The sequence below is a fragment of the Lycium ferocissimum genome, chromosome 5 (assembly GCF_029784015.1).
Source record: "Lycium ferocissimum isolate CSIRO_LF1 chromosome 5, AGI_CSIRO_Lferr_CH_V1, whole genome shotgun sequence".
NCBI lineage: Eukaryota > Viridiplantae > Streptophyta > Magnoliopsida > Solanales > Solanaceae > Lycium > Lycium ferocissimum.
Genome location: NC_081346.1, coordinates 1,125,192 through 1,144,604, shown reverse-complemented (window position 1 = coordinate 1,144,604; position 19,413 = coordinate 1,125,192). Strand labels below are relative to the sequence as shown.

The window sequence follows — 19,413 nt, the reverse complement described above, 5'->3', positions numbered from 1 at the left end:
TTACATAACAATCCACATGCATATTATTCAGCACATATTGTTTATTGTATAAACAATTCTTACCTTATAATATCAGTATAACTAAATCGTAAACCAAACAGCCCCTTATAGTCAGGGGCGGAGTTAATACTTTCGGGTGTGGGTTCGAACCCAAGCAGCTCGTTTTTTCGATAAATCATATTTGTATTAAAACTTTTGTCAAATGTATACAAATTATTAATTCAGAACTCAGTAACTTTAAAGAATTAGAACCCGAACTCACAAACTTCGAATCCTGGCTCCGCCTCTGCTTATAGTGTACATAACTGTAATCCATATACTTTCTCTTTAGTGCTCTCAGTTTCATGATGCTAAACAAAGGCAAAACCCAATTCACTCTTAGCTGTAAATACTGGTAGAGTCTTAATTACTTTAACATTTTCTCTCGTAATAAATGCGGAAGGGGACACAGTATATCAAAACCAAATTTACGGTTAGCAAAGCCAAATTTTCAACATGTCATAAGTCTTGTTGGTTAATTTTTTTTTTTTTTCTCTTTTATTGGGAGAAAAAAACAAAAGCAGAAGTTAGGAGAGTGACCAGAAATTAGGTGAAAGGGAGTGATATAGTCAAAACTCGAAGAATTGCAGCAGAGTGTTGAATGCAGATATTGAAGATTTGCATCAGTTAGGTTTGATGATGGCAACTCTTTGATTGTTGACAAAACATGTTCAGTTTTAATACATAGCGCAGAATCATTGAGAAAAATAACCCCAACTAACCGAAGAGGTCAGGGCCGTATTTGGTAATGCAAACATCCTGCCAATGGCATGGGCCGATGATGGCCCGAGTAGGAATTATGATCGAACATGGCGCTTACTTGGTTAAGAAATTAAGTTCAGACTCTTACTATCAGCTATAACTTTTCGCATGATGGTTAGAGCTTGATCTTAACAGGGCTGATTTAAATCCCAAGCTACGAGTTTGACAGAACCTAATAATATATTTAGCTCAAACATTGTATATGTCTAATAAATTCACCTACTAATATGTATAAATTATCTATATCAAACCCAATATTTGTCCTATCATAAAACTCAGAACACAATAAATTTCAAATCTTTGATCCGCCAGTGTACGAGGTGTGGTTCTTAATCAATGATATATATCTTCACCAATTTTAAATCTTTGTGGTGCTAATTTCTATTGTCTGGTTGTCTAGTGTAACTAGTCTCTCCAGTCGCAATCTAATTGGCTACTACTGTCTACTGTTTCTATTTGAGAAGGCAACCCATAGTTTCTCAATAACAATCACACGTTGATTTAAGAAGTTGACGAGAGAGAGATGCATTTAATTCATTAATGGTAGGGAAATGGATCTATCATAACTGATACGGAAAAGGGTCAAAATTACATGACTTTGAAAAATAGTTCGTTAAATACTTCGTTATCTTTAAAATTATCTTGCTTCTGGGCTATATCTTGTAAATTAATTATCTTTACATATAATTATTCGCGTGGCGTAAATCAGCCCTTCAAAATTATTTTACCCTCAAATAATTTTTTTACCCACTAAAATAACTCAATCCGACCCAAATTTTTTTTTTTCAGCAAAAATAATATGGATAATTTTTTCAGCAAAAAAAAAAATAATAATTTCGTATTAGTTTGGGCTGGAAAAAATAATAATTTCGTATTAGTGGGTAAAAAATTATTTGAGAGTAAAATAATTTTGAAGGCCGGGATGATGCGCGTGGCGATAGTTACGCGTACGAAGGGGTATAATTCGCCTCAAGTATAGCTGTAAGGTATAATTGGCGCTAAAGATAACGAGGGTATGAATGAACTATTTTTCAAAGTTCAGGGGTAATTTTGACCCTTTTCCGTAACTGATATCCATCGTTGATATCGTTCATACTTCTGTGCAAGTGTTGAATTAATATAAGAGACTCTTAGCAAAGACAGTGTTAGAATTTAAAGTTTATGAGTTTTAATTTTCACTAAATTCACAGCTCATTTTAGCTATTAGGTTCATAATTAAATATTTATACATCTAATGGATTTCATAATGCAGATTAAACACAAGGTAGAAATAAAAGTTTTTGGGTTCGTTCAAATAGTGCCTAATATTGTAACTCCGCCCCTGACTCTTAATCGACGGATTTGCAGTCACACGTCCAAAATTTTGCTGTAAACATGTCAAAATTTAAGTGTTTTAGTTTCACTTAGCACATAATTTAAGAAATAAAGGAAGACTTTCGAATCATATGGTCTTAAATTAGATATGTTTGTAGTCTTTTAAATCTTGTGGTATTAAACTTGTCGTGTAGAATGTTGAAATTGGAAAACTTACTAAATATAGAAAGATGCACTCTTTTTGGGGCAGATCAAAATGAAAAGTAAGACACTGAAATTGGGACAAAGGGAGTATCATAATTCGGATTTGAGTGAGATTAGGTCTGGGACTGTAATAGTTTTAAGCCTTTATACTTCATTCATGACTAAAGTTTGATGGAGTAGGTACTTTGTATTATCTTCATGCGGTATTGGTTTACTGGCTAAGTACATGTGCAGCTCCTTAAACTTTGTTCAAATTTTTCATTTTGACACTTATACTAAATCTTGTTCCAAGTGAATCCTTAAACTATGCTAGTAGCGTGTCTATTGAACACAAATTTGACAATTATAAATCAATTCTGGTGCGTGAAGATCACTTGCGGTTGACATGGCAAAAAAACCAATTAAAAAATGACACATCAGCAAAAGGAAAAGTCATGATCTAAAAGAAAAGAATAAGAGCAGATATGTTGACCGGAAAAAAGATTCCGGCGAAGAGTTTCAAAGATCCGACTAGGAAATATGTCTTTGAATTTTTTTTAGATTTCATATATGTTGTTAAATTAGTTCCAGTGGTTCCATCATGTGAATATTTTTACTTTGAAAAGAAAGTGGGTTTCCAACAACGCCACATCCGATAATGTTTCCGGCGACATCAACCATTCTCGTCTACAACCAAAAAAGAAAATCAGCATATATACGCCATAATACTCCATCACACAAAATGTTCAAAGCCTTTACAACAAGTCTAAGTTATTCCATTATAAACTTTTCTTTGTAGAAAATTACGTCTTCGAAGTTGGATGGACCTATTCGTGAAATGGACTTGGACTATGGGTGAAGAGAAGGACAGAAAATGGCTCTAAAAATAACAAAACAGGTTCCGTAGGATTTGACAGTAAAAATTAGCTAAAAATATGAGTTTGAAGTGCAGAAGGAGGAAAGTTTGAATCTATGGCTGAAAAGAAGTGGCAGCGAAAACAAGTTCAGAAAAATGGGAGGCGGTAGACCGGAAATTGATTTTTCCGGTGAAATCTTATATTTTCCCGTCAAAGTAGTAGTTGTACTTTAACGAAGAGCAATTTCTCACCATATATGCCATGTCAGCTAGTTGTGTCTAATTGACACACTTAGGGCTCGTTTGGTTGGGAAACAACTTATCCCGGGATAACTAATCCCAGGATAAGTTATCTCAAGATTAGTTATTCCACCCTCAAGATGGGATAAAATAAGGCTACAATCCCGGATTTTTATTCCAACCAAATATGGGATAAGAAGGCACTAAAATTTTATCCCAGAACTATTTTTGCTTATCCTTCACACCAAACGACCCCTTACAAATAAGTTCAGGTGCTCAATGGGAACTGGACTTAGTAAAGGTGTCTAAATGGAAAAATCAGACAAATTTAAGGTGTTGCGTATGTATTCAACCTAGTTTATATACATATATATGTGTGTGTGTGTAGAGTACTTCGTGTTTATGTACGATATTTTGTGTGATATGTCGGGGATATCCTTAAAGACTAATTTTTTGTATCATGTTTGGTAAGTTATATAAATTTATCCCTGTGATAAATTTACGTTTTAATTAAAACAAGTTATAAAGTGCATCCCATCTTAAAAGATGGGATATCCCTTCCTATCCCACTTATTCAGGGATTATTTTATCCCATCGTAAAATGGGATAAAATAATCCTAAGAGATGGAATAAATTAGTCCCGAAATCATAATCTCGGGATAATTTTAACTACCTACCAAACGACCACTTAGGGTTTAGAATTTAGAGTTCAGGTCATATTAAGGCATTATAGTCTGGATGCCAAAAAAGTTACAACCAAGAAGGGAAAAAAATGAAGTCATAATTGGGAGTCATTTTATGTAATAATTGAGAGAAGACTAAGCTTTCTACAAATCCATTTCTAAGGAAAAGATTGCTCATCCTACTACATTCCTTATAACAAAAATCATTTCTTTTATTTTATATTTTTTCAAACTTGACTTGACATATTACTAGTTAAAGTACTTGTCTTTTGTATTTTTAAATCATCATAAAGCATTTAACTTTGAAATTGTGTGAAGATGAGATAAGGTTTCTCATAGAACAGAATAATGGAGAGTGTCCCGCTAGTTACCTCTGTAGCCCTAGCTTACCCTATTGCCCATGCAACTTAGGGTTTAGAGTCATGATATACTTCATGTTCATATTATGATGACTAGTTTGATTTTATTATTTCATTTCTTTCTAGTGATTGATGGTAACGTACTGCCGTATGAAACATACTATAAGCTAAATTTGTATTCCCTCCGTTTCAATTTATATGAATCCATTTAATTTCGGCATCTATATTTAAAATATACATTTCTTAAAACCGACGATTCAAAATAGCTTCTCAAATTTCGATCGTAAATCATTCATAAAAAGGAATTTTGCTTCCCAAATTAAAAAAAAATCATTCATTTTGATACGAACTAAAAAGAATTTTCAAATAAATTTATATTATGAGTGGCAGTAATATTTCAGAACCCGACATGTTCTATGGATGACTTCCACTGACTTTGATCTGATTTTGATGGGACAGTAATTATCTATGTCAGCTATTTGTTCGTTGAGAAAAAAAAAATGCTAGAGTATTCAATAGCACCATCTTCCAAAAATATACTCTCTTTGTTCATTTTTATTTGTCCAATATTTTAAAAATAAATTTTTACTTTTATTTGTCACTTTTAGAATATCAAGATAAGATAATAGCTTTTTTTTTTCATTTTACCCATAATATTAATTACTCACTTCAAATCATTTTTTCAAATTTAATAAAAATATGCACCAATTAATTAATATGGATAGATTGGTAAATTATGCACTTTATTTATTACTCTCTCCGGATTAAAAAAAGAGTCCACTAAGCCATTTACACACCCTTAAGAAACTACTCACTCTAAGAAAAAAAAATATGTAAATTGACTAAATTACCCCTAATTAAATAAACATTAGGATTTGATCACATAACACTTAATAGGTGCAAATCTGGAAAGATAAGGTAAAATATTTCTTGATTTAATAAGTGAACACTTTTTTTTACCCAAAAAAAGGGCTAAGTAGACACTTTTTTAGATCCGGAGGGAGTATTTTTTAATGGGTATGTAAAGTTAAAAGTGGGCAAATAAGAGTGAAGTACGGAATAATTGCAAAAGCATGAAAGTCATTTATCATCTTTACCAAATATCCTAGTAATTAATTTATGGTCAACTTTTGAATTCATAACTACTCCAGCATTCACTTTTACCTAAAAATTCGGCCTCTGTAACTTTCAAACAATTATGTGAACTTGATCCCACCTAACTTTATTGAATCTCTAACTGGTTTTAATTTCTAGTAGTAGTACTAAGAGGTTGTTTGGCTGGAGGAGTTAAAGAAAAAATAATTTTAACATAGTGCAATATCTGGTTGGAGACTTGGAGCCTGGAGGGGTTGGGAAAATAATTCCCGCATAATTAATAGGAGTACAACATTTTAATTGTTATACAAGAAAATATAGTCCTCCCATAACTTGTGGTAGAAGATTATTTGTCTTGTTTTTCAAGTTGCTAGTTTGACTTATTATGGAATATTACCTCTAACTACTTTTAAAATGACTTAAAAAGTATTTAAAAGAGTCTTTTCGTTCTTGGTCTCGCTTATCAAATGCGTGTGGAAGTATGCTAGTTAGTCAAGGTTGGAAGTTTCGACATGGTATCAGTGGTAAAACTGAAGCTAAGCCTCTGAAACAAGCTTCACTTAGGTACAGGGTTCGTGTCAAAAAGCATAGAGTTAGAGAAATTGTTTAAAAAAAAAAAAAACACTATGCCTTAGCCATATATATATAGTGTTAGGTTTTTGGGTTTTCCCTTCCTATGTGGAATTGGATTAATAAAACCCAATCCAATTTGGATCGGGTCAATTTTGCCCAAAATTTCCTCTATGTATAGGATCAATTTAGGTCTTGTTTACACAACACAAGAGTGAATTCATAGCATGATCATATAGAGAGAAAAACGTGAGAGAGAAAGCGATTTTTCGTCGTAAATTTTCAGCTAGAGTCCTCTTTAAATTGCGTTTCCCGATTCGTTAACCGTTGGATCGTGCTGAAATTTGAACTGAGGGTTCTCAACATCTGGTTCTTCGATTTCAACGGTGAAGATCGGATTTTGTGGTCTGTATCTCCAGTTTTCGAGTACGAACAATAGCTCATTTTTGGGGTTGATTTCTCTCCTTTCTTCGCTAGTTTTAGTGCTATCTTTTATGGATTATTGCTCCGTTCTTGGCTTTGTTGTTGTAGCCATTTGGAGAACATTGTTGTAACTCTTGTTGTTTATAGTGAAGCTTTTGTAGGTCGGAGGTCCCGTGGATGTTTTCTCTTCACCTTGAAGGGGTTTTACCACTTAAATTTGGTGTCTCTTCCATTCGATTTATTTTTGCTTGCTTTGCTATTTTATTGTTGGTATAGCTGCTGTCCGGATTTTCATTTGTGCTAGTGTTTATTGTCTTCTCTTGGTTTAAATAGTGTGGGAAGTTTCGACTTGGGTATTTATTAAGTATTATTCATCGTAAATGCAATTTGGTTATTGCTTTGTTTCTTCCCAACAAAAGTGGTATCGAGCTTGTGGTTGTATTTGGTTGTGTTGATCGTTTATTTGAATGACGGAGGCAAATATGAGCAAGATGGTTTGTTTAAATGGCATGAGAATTACCATATTTGGAAAAGCAAGATAAAAGATCTTCTATTTGTCAAAAAATTACATTTACCTGTGTTTGCTTCTACAAAAACCCGAGTCTATCAAGATGAGGATTAGGGAATTGAGCACTTACAAGGTTTGTGGCTATATTAGGCAATGGGTTGAACATAATGTTCGAAATCGTATTGTGAATGAGTCAAATGCTAAAAGCTTGCGAAAAGCTCGAGATAATTTATGCTTCAAAGGCGGCAATAATAAGTTGTTCTTACCGAAACAATTGATGAATATTAGATACAAAGAGGGCCACTATTTCGATTATATCAATGATTTTCGGGGTGTCCTTAATCGTCCGGAATGGGTGTCAAGTTTGATGAAGAAAACGGGGACTTTGGCTTCTTAATACTCGCTTTACTTTGGAAAACTTTTCGAGTTTCTTTGACTAATTCTCCCGCAATGGTGTAACTACGGAATATGCTAAGAGTGGTGTTTTGAATGAAGAGATGAGAAGAAGATCTCGAAGCTTCTTCTTCAACTTCACACTCCGATGTTTTGTTGCGAAGACGGAGGAGAAGTAACTTCGAGGTCGGAATGACGAGAGGAAAAAGTAGAAGCAAGTCAAGATCCTCGGTACAAGAATCTTACATGTGACTATTGTCACTTGAAAGGCACATCAAGAAACATTGTTACAAGTTTAGAGAGAGAGAGAAAAAGGCAAAGAAAGAAGGCGATAATGAAAATCGTATTCTTTGTTGTTCTTTGAAAATGATCTTCTTGTTGCTTGTGGTAAAAATGATATCAATCTTGTTTGTGATGAGTCTCCACTGGTTTGTGGATTCAGGTGCCACTTCTCATGTCACGCCAAAGAAGGAATTGTTTTCTTCTTATACTCCGGGTAATTTTGAAAATTTACGAATGGGCAATGATAGTGAGGTTGAGGTACTTGGTATTGGCATAGTCTGCTTGAAAAGTAAGAACGGTTCGAGGTTGGTTCTTAACAATGTCAAGCATGCTCCAGATATTCGTCTGAATTTAATTTCTGTAGGAAAGCTTGATGATGATGGTTATGATCAAACCATTGGTGGTGGCAGTGGAAAGGCTTCTTAAAGGTTCAATGGTTTGTGGCTCGAGTTCAAGATGTCGACTTGTACTTATTTCGGGCTCCGTTTGTGGTGACTCAGTAAATTTGGTGGTGAATGATACTTCATCAGAATTATGGCATAAAAGGCTGAGTCATATGAGTGAGAAGGGGATTGATAATTTGGATAAGAAGAATTTGCTTTCTACAGTGAAACAAGCAAAGTTAAAGAGATGTGTTCATTGCTTAGCGGAAACGAGAAAGAGTTTCTTTTCGGAGAGTCATTCACGCATGAAAGCATGATTTGGCGGAGTTGGTACATTCGATTTGTGTGGTCCTTTTAAAGTAAGCTCTCGTGGTGGTGCACTTTACTTTGTGACTTTTATTGATGATCATTCTCGTAAACTCTGGGTATTTCCTTTGAAGTCCAAGGATAAAGTACTTGATGTGTTCAAGACTTTTCAAGCCTTGGTTGAGAGACAGACAGAGAAGAAACTAAAATGCATCCGCTCAGACAATGGTGGTGAATACATTGGTCCCTTTGATAATTATCAGAGACAGACGGGGTATTCGGCGTCGAAAACTCCTCCAAAGACTCCTCGGTTAAATGGTTTAGCGAGAGAGGATGAACGGAACTCTAGTTGAGAGGGTTAGATGTTTGCTTTCGGATGCTAAGTTGCAGATTCATTTTGGGCAAAAGCACTTAATACGTCGCTTATGTTATCAATTTATCTCCTCTTGTTGCTTTGGATAGTGATGTCCATGGGAGTTTGGTTTTGTAAGGATGTCTCTTATGCTCGTACGAGTCTTCGGGTGTATGGCCTTTGTGCGTGTTCCCCAGGATGAGAGGTCAAAGTGGAAGTTAAAACTAGGCAGTGTATCTTCATTGGTTATGGTCAAGACGAATTTGGCTATCGTTTCTATGATCCAGTTGAGAAGAAACTTGTTAGAAACCGTGATGTTGTGTTTTTTGAAGACCAAACAATTGAAGATTTTGACAAAGCTGAGAAGGTTGATTCTCAGAGCAATGAGAGCTTAGTTGATGTTGATCTAGTTCCTGTGACTATTACTTTGAAGAAAATCTTCAAAATAATGAAGATCAAGTTGATAATGAAGATAGTGATCATGTTCGAGAATGACCGGCGTGATGTTGTTGATGCTCAGGTGGAAGATGATGTGGTTGACGGCAACCGATTCTTATTGATGTTCCGAAGAGTTCTATCGGAAGATCTATTAGAGAGAAAGTACCTTCATCTCGTTATTCTCCCAATGAGTTTGTACTCTTGGTGATGGGGAAGAGCACGAAAGTTTTGATGAGGCCGTGGATAGTGAAGAAAAAGAAAGGTGGTTTGATGCTTTATACGAAGATGAGATTAAATCCTTGCGTGATAATCGTACGTTTTGATGCAAGTTAGAAAGCTTCACAGAGACGAAAAGCTTTGAAAAACGAGGTGGGCTTTTAGGGTGAAACATGAATATGGTAACCGGTTCCACGGTACAAGGCTAAATTAGTTGTCAAGGGCTTTAATCAGAAGAAGGGAGTTGATTTTGATGAAATCTTTTCTCCAGTTGTGAAGATGTTATCCATTCAGGTTGTTCTGGGCTTGGCTGCAAGTCTCGATTTAGAGTGTTGTTGCTTGATCGCCGGGATGGCGGTTTCCTCCACATAGTCGGGAGGGGTAGAATTGTTAGATTTTTGGGTTTTCCCTTCCTATGTGGAATTGAATTAATAAAACCCAATCCAATTTGGACCAGGCCAATTTTGCCCAAAATTTCCTCTATATAGGATCAATTTAGGTCTTATTTACACAACACAAGAGTGCATTCATAGCAGCCATATAGAGAGAAAAATGTGAAAGAGAAACCAGATTTTCGTCCAGAAATTTTCTGCTACAGCAGTCCGCTTTAAATTGCGTTTCGCGATTCGTTAACCGTTGGATCGTGCTGAAATTTGAACTGAGGGTTCTCAACATCTGGTTCTTCGATTTCAACGATGGAGATCGAATTTTGTGGTCTGTATCTCCAGTTTTCGAGTACGAACAATGGCTCGTGTTTGGGGTTGATTTCTTTCTTTTGGTCGCTAGTTTTGGTGCTATCTTTTATGTATTGTTGCTCCGTGCTTGGCTTTGTTGTTGTAGCCATTTTGAGAACATTGTTGTAACTCTTGTTGTTTATAGTGGAGCTTTTGTGGGCCGGAGGTCCCGTGGAGGGGTTTTACCACGTAAATTTGGTGTCTCTTCCATTCGATTTATTTTTGCTTGCTTTGCTATGTTATTATTGGTATAGTTGCTGCCCGGATTTCTATTTATGCTAGTGTTTATTGTCTTCTCTTGGTTTAAATAGTATGAAAAATTTCAACTTACGTATTTCTTCCGCTGTTACCTTATCGTGTAATTTAGTTATTGTTTGTTTCTTCCAACATATAGTGCTCATGGATGAGGCCTCGCATATGCGGTGCACGTCAGAAATATGCTATTAGTTGAATGATTATCTGAAAAATTAATCCCCTGAGATCGAGTCAACGTAGAATAAAAAAAAGCTATTTTTGTGCCCTTATGCTGACAGGAAGGAAGAGTCGATCCGCGACAGTCGGTAAGTGTAGGAAAGTGAAACCCTGCTCTAAAATCTAAAGAGAATGGCACTAAGAAGCGATGGAGACTAGACAAGAATGATTTGACAGTAACCACTTCCCTCAGCAATCTAAAGTGATCCCCACGTGCTAATGAATAATGATATTACTGAGATTAATCATCTGACATGTACAAAAGCATTGGCCCATAAGAAATTTTCTGAAAAAGAAATCTATTGGTTTGCTTTCTTTGTTCATTGTTTTCATACACTAAGGCCCCATTTGTGCATAAATATAAAAAAAAAAATTACTTTTTATTTAGAATTTTGGAGTTGGAGTTGGAGTTGGCTATAGTTTTTAAAATTATAGTTTTTGGTGAAATGTAGTTGTGAAAAAGTGAAAAAAATTTAAAAAATAAATTTTTTGAGTTTTTGGTATTCCGGAATATAAATTCAAGTTGTATTCGGAATTCTCATGGCTAAACGCTGATTCCGGAAAAAAGTGAAAAAAAATTCCGGAATAAAGTGAATAATTCTTATGGCCAAACAGGGCTAAATATTAGGCATGAGTTAGGCCCCTTTCTTAGATTGCACTTGACTATATTCGTTAGGCTACTGTAGAAGTTCAGTTCATTTGAGAAATATTAGAGAAACAACAAGAAACTGCAATTGAGAGAAAACCTACCCATTGTCTTGGTCAAACTTTTAAAATAAATTCTACAAAGAGTACAATTCATATTTTATGAACCATACATGATATGGATATAAAGTAAATGAATAAATATTAGTACTCCACTAGAAATATATATCAGCATCGTGTGCAAAACACTTCACAATGTATTTACTAACTTGGTATAAATACCGAGGTCAGAGTTAGATGAATGAACCGTGGAAAGCTCGTATGAGAGTTAGAGCCCGTTTGGATTGGCTTTTTTATAGGCAAAAGTTGTTTGCGAACATAAAAACAAAAAAATAAGTTGTGATAGTTAACTTTTTTTTTTTTTTTTTATAGTTGCTTTCAAACTTATGTTCCAGAGATAAACTAAGTTAAATGGGTCCAATTATTTTTTTGATTTTATTTTAAACACAAATATGACACTTTAATTCGGCCAACAAACACTCAAAAAAAAAAAATTTCTTTAAGCCCAACTTATAAGCCAATCCAAACGGGCTCTTAGTTTGATTACCCTTCCTATCCAAGTTATTTCGTTATTCAGAGCAATTGGGTTAAACAAAATGATTTTCTTTTGTCGATGGAATTATGTGATGGGTGGCCCATTAGCTATTGAGACCCATTTCGGCTATTTCCACCATTTTCCTTCATACGTCTTTAATTTTTGTCCCTCAATTCGCTGGTCTTTAATTCTTGTCCTTCGCTTAAAAAGGTGGCCGAAAATATTTCGAGGTTCTGGGTTCGAAACCCAGTAGAGTCAAAAATAATAATATTTGCCTATTCGGGCAAAGTTATATAGAACCTATGCCAGAGATCGGGCAGACTTTGCCTTGTAAGGCAAACTTTTTACAAAAGTCTTGTCTTGCGATTTTTTTTTTTTTTTTTTACTGAGCTAGAATTCGAACCCAGAACCTCGGGATATTTTCAGCCACCTTTTTAAGCAAAAGACAAAAATCAAAGACCAGCAAATTGAGGGACAAAAATTAAAGACCACCCCAAAAGAAGGCCAATCCGCGCAAAAAAATGTTTCGAGCTCTCGAGTTCTAAAGCCCAAATGTTTGAATGACCAATAGAGTAAAAATAACGTCCATTAGCCACTTTTTAACATTGTTTTTTGGAAAATAGTCATTAGCAAGAGTCTTGTGCAAGTTTCAAATTCCATGATGTCCTCGAATTTCACCTATGAAATAAAAAGCTCCATGATAGTAGTTTGTTTTTTTATTCATTACAGGTGCTGACAAGTGGTTATTTGTGAATTAACCCCATGAGATCATACTATCATAGGGTCTGATGTTAACAGTGGCTCAGACTCGTCATTTACGAGAGTGCTAAGTTTACCAAATCCAAAGAAGAAAACAAATAACTAACCCTCATCCGCATGTGGTGCTTAAAATATACTTCTTCACTGATGAACAAACTTGCAGTTACTGAATTCGACTGCAGATAACATGAAGTTAAGAAAGTCAAGTGAGACCAAAACTTTTTATAGCACATTCAGACTTTTAGCAACATTGAATATTATCTGGAGGAAGAAAGCATGTGCCCGGATATTATACAAACTGCAGAGTGTGACATGATAAAATACAAAGTGCAACACTGAAATCTTCTACCCTGTTCTGATAAATAGGTTTCACTTCATAAAGTTGAGGAAACCTCGAGCTATTCTCATTGTATAGCTCGTTCTTCAATAACAATCCACGGCACATCAACAATAGGAACATACAGCCTTCCAGATCAACATATAGAACTAGCAGCTCCACTATATCTGGGTCAGTCATGTCTTCAGTGGAGCCTTCTTTACACGGTCAGATATACGATCAGGAGCATTAGTATGCGACTTGAGCCGGCCTCTACCTCCACCATCTTCCTTCTCCTGCATAACATAAGATGTTTTTGAGTATCATAGGCATCAACTTTCCTACTTTATGACATTGGCACCAAGATACACCTCTATAAGCAGCTCAACGCTAGCTGTCCTAACTTCCCTATCCTGGGTGCTTTGGTCGATAAGACCACTGATACTTTTACAACAACAACATGCCCAATGTAGTCCCACAAGTGGGGTCTGGGGAAAGCAAGATGTAGGCAGACCTTACCCCTACCTTTGTGGGGTAGAGAAGTTGTTTCCGATAGACTCTCGGCTCAAAAGAAGTAATCAAAGTAGTGTTGAAAGGAAAATAACGACAGCAAAATGCAAGATAAGCAAAGCAAATGAAGCAAGACCGCTGATGCTTTTGTGACACAAAATCTTATGTAATTAGACTAGGAAGAAGCTAAACGCATGTTCTAAGCTGACAGGATGCTTTGAGGCCAAAACTGAATTTACAAGGAACATAATTACTGTATCAGATGACATGTTGCCTCAAGAAATGCAAATCATCAAATGATCCTGAAGCTTAAAGATCTGTGAATATGATGGCAGGAAGAAAAAGCTTGATATTCCTATTCAGCTAGTTGTATTGCTACTCATTAACTCTTTAGTTTGCTTGTAGATATCTCTATTTGGTTCGAGTGATATAAGTTATTAATATGTTAAGTGTTAACAATGTTAAAAGTTATTTAGTTTCACAGAAGCTTTGGTTCTACAAGATCGTTTTCTTGTGCAGTCGTACCCAAAATATTTACATAGAGTGGTAGAGGTTTCAATCAAAGCCATACAATCAATCTTTACTGGAAGCCAAACTTAATAAGCATTATTAGAATCATTTTATTTAGGAATTTGAGACTTTGTTAGCAAGTAGTAACACCATGTAATATTGTCTCGTAAATATATATGTTAGGATTTTTAAATTAGAATTTAAATTAAAGAATTACGAAAAATATATTTTTAAAAAATGTGGGCTGGCCTGCAGCCCACGTAGTGATGGGTTGGGCTTGCTGTTTTAAGGCCCATCAAAATGGTGGGCCAGCCTGGCCAGGCCTTTTAAATTCCAGAGCCCGTGTGGGCAAGCCCGGATGGGCTGAGCCAGCCCATTTTGACAGCTCTACAATCATTGGTTCCCGGCCTTGTTCCCTGAATTTCATATTGGATTGTATGGCCGTCCATCTAAAAATTTAGTAAGAGGCTGCACAGCTTTAATTACTTATTATTATATTATGTCTCGAAAAACTTAAATCTTCTGTGTTTCTTTTTCCGTTTCTTTTTTTGTTGCTGACAAACTTGTCTTCTTAAGTTTGCTAAAATGTTGATTTTGACTCTCTTGATGGCAATGTTTCAGGTAGTAATGGGGAAGAGTAGAGTAGGTTGCTACACTAAGATAAAGTTGTTTCACTATTTATCGTTTTTCCTATATCAATGTAACTGAAATTTCCCTTTTAACAGACACCCATCTTCATTCTCAAGTTCCCTATAGACAATTCCACCACCACATATATGGCGTATTGGCAACATAATTATCTCACAGACCAGATCTTTGGTTTCCAAGGAGACGACTGCTTGCTATTACAATAGGCGTGGATGGAGATGGGCCCAATATCATCTGAGTTACATAAGTAAAACAAATAGGAAAAGCATGTCCTTTTGACATGGTAGATCAGATCAACAACAACTACTACATGTCAGTCCCAAACAAGTCGCGGCCAGCTATATGAATCTTTCACTGCTTCATTTAAGCTCAACTCATCAAATCGCTGCTTAAAAAGGGAGGTTACACCATCAACAATTTATAGGCATGGGGTATGGGGAGGAACATGCTGGCAGGGATATGAATAGTTTTCAAAGTTGAAGAAAAAAAAAATGGCTGGGATATTATGACCAACTAGAACCATTTAAGCGGGAACAGCAGTCTTACTGCCTGTTTTCCGATATGAGGGAAGAAAAATAAAATTGCCCTCAACTTCAAAACCTTTAATTAAAAATGACCAAGGTCAAATCGCACAAAAAGTAGCATTCACATATAAAACATAACGGCTATTGAACTGTTTGCCCTTCAGCATCAGGCTTATTTCAAAAAACAAACCTCTTATGATGTTGAAATTACAGGAATCCAGACCTAGCTTCATGTACACTTCTACCACTACTACTATGTCCACTTGACTTGCCCGTAGCGAGAATTGGTGGGATCTGACCTTGCATATCAGCAAGCTCTCTCACACGTGAGAGAATTGGAGCAGGAATTGGAACTGAAGCCTGTTTCCGGGAATTCAGAATCTGTGATATCAGAAATATGATGTTAAGAAGGATACTATGATCAATTCTATAGCTTCCACAAACTGGGTGGGGGGAGAGGAGGGGCAATGATGCTCTGAATGTTAACAAATACAGAAACAAAGCCCACCAGCTATACCCCCCCCCCCACCCCCCCCACCCTACCCCCTCTTTCTGTGCCTTGTCAAAATTAGTTTTAAAAAATTAAGCAAGCATGAGACCAGAACATGTAGTTTGAAACCGCAAACACCTAATAGAGTAAAAATCTATTACTAATTCCTCTTGATAAGTAGGGTACTATATCAACTTCCTGCAGAATGCATTATCACCTTGTTTACCATATCATACTAGCGATATCACCAATTCTACTGAAACATAGTGATTGTCTGAAGCCGTCTTATAGTTGAAAGAAGCCTTGATAAAATCATCAAGAAGAATGAAACAACATGCATAATAATAATTCTAATAATGCTAACCCCTTTTTCTGCAGGCAACTGCACAAAACTAGCCTTCAGCAAATTTCTCCACTTGTCCTGCAAGTACATCGATAATTTGCAGCATTACATCACATGTACAAAAACAGTCCAGAACTATTTTATTTCCAATGAATTCCAATTACTAGATTCAACTAAATGCACAAGTTAACACCAACCTTCAGGTCCACCGAAGTTCGATAAGGGCAAGACGCAAAAGCAAGCCGTTTTATCTCAGACCATCTACCAGCACCATACCTGGCTACACCTTCCACTAGCTTAACAACCTCATTGATAGTCCAAGGTCGATGATGTTTTCTCCTCATTCCTCCTTTTTGGGTGGGTATAGTTGCCACATTATCATCTGAATTGTCCTCAGAGCAGTCATTCAGCTCTACGTCATTTTCTAGCTCATCAATTTTCATCCCACTGTAATGCTCGTCTTTTTCACAAGCAGCAATAAGCTAAGACAAAAGGAGTTCCACAATGTATCTTCATCAATTTAAGAATTGGAGAGGGAGAAAAGGAAAATTGAGAGCCACCAACAAAAATTTATCCAATAAAAATTTGACTCAACGCGAGGATGAGACTAAATCGACAACAAAAGTACATTTGAGCCAGAGGTTGGGTTTCCATGGAGATTGAAAAATGAATAAAGAAGGAAATGGTTCTGACTGTCCAATAGTTGAGCCATGTTTGCATCAGTACAAATCTTTCAAAAGCATAAGAAAAAGAGAACCAACATGATCCAAACTAAAGTGGGTGGCAAGTGATTGTATATCTATTCAGTAATACAAATAAGTTTTGGTCTGATCTTTCCGGTTCCAGGGGCGCAGGAGGAAGGGCCAAGGGGGTTCCGAACCCCCTTCGGCGGAAAATTACACTGTTTATACATGGTTAAAATTATTTTTTATGGGTATATAGTAGACGTTGAACCCCCTTTGACCTCTTCGTGTGTTAACTTTTTCATATTTTGAACCCCCTTAGTGAAAATCCTGGCTCCGCCACTGTCCGGTTCCAATTACTAGTTCAATCTAATAAAAGAAACTATAATCTCAAAGTGGCTTATAATAAATGAAATTGAACCTGGCTCATGCCCGGTTTAAATTTTTTTTGTCCTTGAAATGAAGAAAGCACTAAGTAACTTCAAAGACAGAAAATCCAACCGATTGATGTCTATTGCAATTTCAAGCAGGAAAAGAATTACATTGTTATTAAAATTCTATTAAAAGAGGGAGTTAAAAACATAATATTGAGATGGAAAAAATTCAAATTGGCTAGACTCTATTTCCTTATTAGGGGAAATGACAATTTTAATCCCTGAATTACTGCTTAATTCCATTTTTGGTCCTTGTGTTATTTGACTGAGCATAACTGATCTTGTGTTATCAACTGTGCTGTTTTAATCCCTAAACCAACCAAACTAACGGGATTAAATAAAACTTAACAGAATACTTACTTGAAAAGTTCACAAAATTAAAAATCCAAAAAAAAAAGAGAGGAAGAAAGAGCTAGGAGCAGAACATGATTACAAATCTCTCCATTTCCTCCATTAACCTCACCAGTTGGCACAGTTTGATCATCAGCCTTCAATCCTCAATATTTTTGTCACCAGCGGAGTTGCCAGCAAACAAGATAATAAGAAGTAAAGCAACCAAAAAAAAGAAAAACAGAAGTATACCCAATTGTGTGATGTATATGAACGCTTCTTCCAAACAATCAGGAAGAGAAATTAAAGTCTGCCAGGTATCAGGATTATATTTATGGAGTAATCTCTTATTGATATTCTCTCATTAAAGATGGAGTTGTATTACTTAGATTTCTTGACATTCCCACAAGAAAAAGCCATTTTTAAAAAAGAAGTTTAGGAGGAGTCAATATAGATCCTCTGACAGCAAATTCTTGAAGATCAATATGAGATCCCAAGCAAGTTCACCCATAAGTTTGGGGGATTTCCCGGCAGTCTTTTGAAACAGCCCCTCTCTCTCTCTCTCTCTCTCTCTCACACACACACACACACAGAGTTCAACTTCAACAGTTGACTATACTCTTCTAAAGCATCAAGTATGGATCCTTCAACAAATTAAAAGAGCTTGGGAGCATCATGACAAGAGAGAATCGATCCAGTAAGAAATATGCAATCATCATCTCTCGTAATTATATCTAGAGCAGTGGAGGCTCCGTCGCCATCCTCTCTCTCCGCCCTCGGAGAATCGCAGGTGAAGTTGAACTGATAGTTGCGAGGTCCCGAGGTTGAAGGTTTCCTAGTATCTCTCTCTTTCTTTTCTTTTTTGTTGTTCTTTTTTTGTTTTTCTTTTCAATGTTGAAATAAAGATTAAGTTTCTCCTCCTCTGTTAGCTTTCGTAATCTTTAGGGACTAAAATCGCACAGTTGTCTTAATTGAAGGTTACATAAGCTAAGTTACATAACACAAGGATTAAAAGAGTAATTAAGCAATAACTCAAGGGCTAATATTGTCTTTTCCCCTTCCTCATTATAAGGGGTTGTTTCCTTTATTTTATTTTTTGTTACGGTGTCAGGGCCAACTTACACGCACCTTGATTATTCCACCAGGTACCTACTACCTCCTAACAACATAGATACCGGATAATTTTGGCCACCAAAGCTTAGACACATGGGAAGAAATCACCTAGTGTTTTTTAGCTTCCGCCGGGACTTACTTGAACCTAAGACCTCATGGTTAGAAATAAATAAGTGGTAGCGGTTGTGATCCAAAAGTTAATACAATAAAGAAGACATTCCTGTTCAACAACATCGTGAGGCATTCTCAACAGGAATAGTTATATTTTTTAGTTACAAGCAAAAGGGAGAAATAAAAACACAATCCTTCAAAATTATAAACGGAATACGGACTTACGGAGAACCTTTAAATTAGTCCATCTCCCAAAGAGATAGACTTGTTTTCTTTTTTGAAGATAAAGTTGACCAGTTTTCAAAATAAAGTAAAAAATGGTTAAATTTGAATTTTCGGAATAAAATTTAGATATCTAAAAAAGTATTTAAAGATGGATACTAAGTTGTGAACTTGTGATTCTTTCAATTTAAAAATGACACAAAAACATTAATAAGTCTTGAGTCATAGTCAATCTTTCCGCCACGAGGAAAGCAAAAAGGGACAATCATTTTGTGTTAAAGAGAGCAACATTTAACTAAAAGTAATATTGCAAGTGATTTGGAAGCATCAAGCACAAGCAGAAGCAGAATTCAGAGGCAAACAGTAGAAAAGGGAAGTTCTATTTACAGGCTGTTGAGTCCACCCAGGAGATGAACTGGTCTTGATCAGCTCATTATTGCTCTTATCTTCTTGTGGCCCAGATACGTCAAAACCACTCCTCACTTGTCTGGTTGCCATGTCCATACCACTGGGCTGAAGTTCCTGCAATATCTAACTTGAAGTACATCAATAACCAGAAGTACAAAAACTAAT

At 35.9% G+C, this 19,413-nt stretch overlaps 1 protein-coding gene across 1 annotated transcript; it reads right to left on the bottom strand.

The window, feature by feature from the left end:
- Window positions 1-15,171: 15,171 nt before the first annotated feature.
- Window positions 15,172-19,389, bottom strand: LOC132055310 (telomere repeat-binding protein 3-like). Its single transcript, XM_059447050.1, has 4 exons — window positions 19,228-19,389; window positions 16,145-16,429; window positions 15,969-16,025; window positions 15,172-15,495 (listed from the first exon to the last, which is right to left on the bottom strand). Exons 1-4 carry the CDS (start codon window positions 19,342-19,344, stop codon window positions 15,322-15,324), a joined length of 633 nt encoding a protein of 210 aa, XP_059303033.1. The 5' UTR covers window positions 19,345-19,389; the 3' UTR covers window positions 15,172-15,321.
- Between the last annotated feature and the right edge of the window lie 24 nt (window positions 19,390-19,413).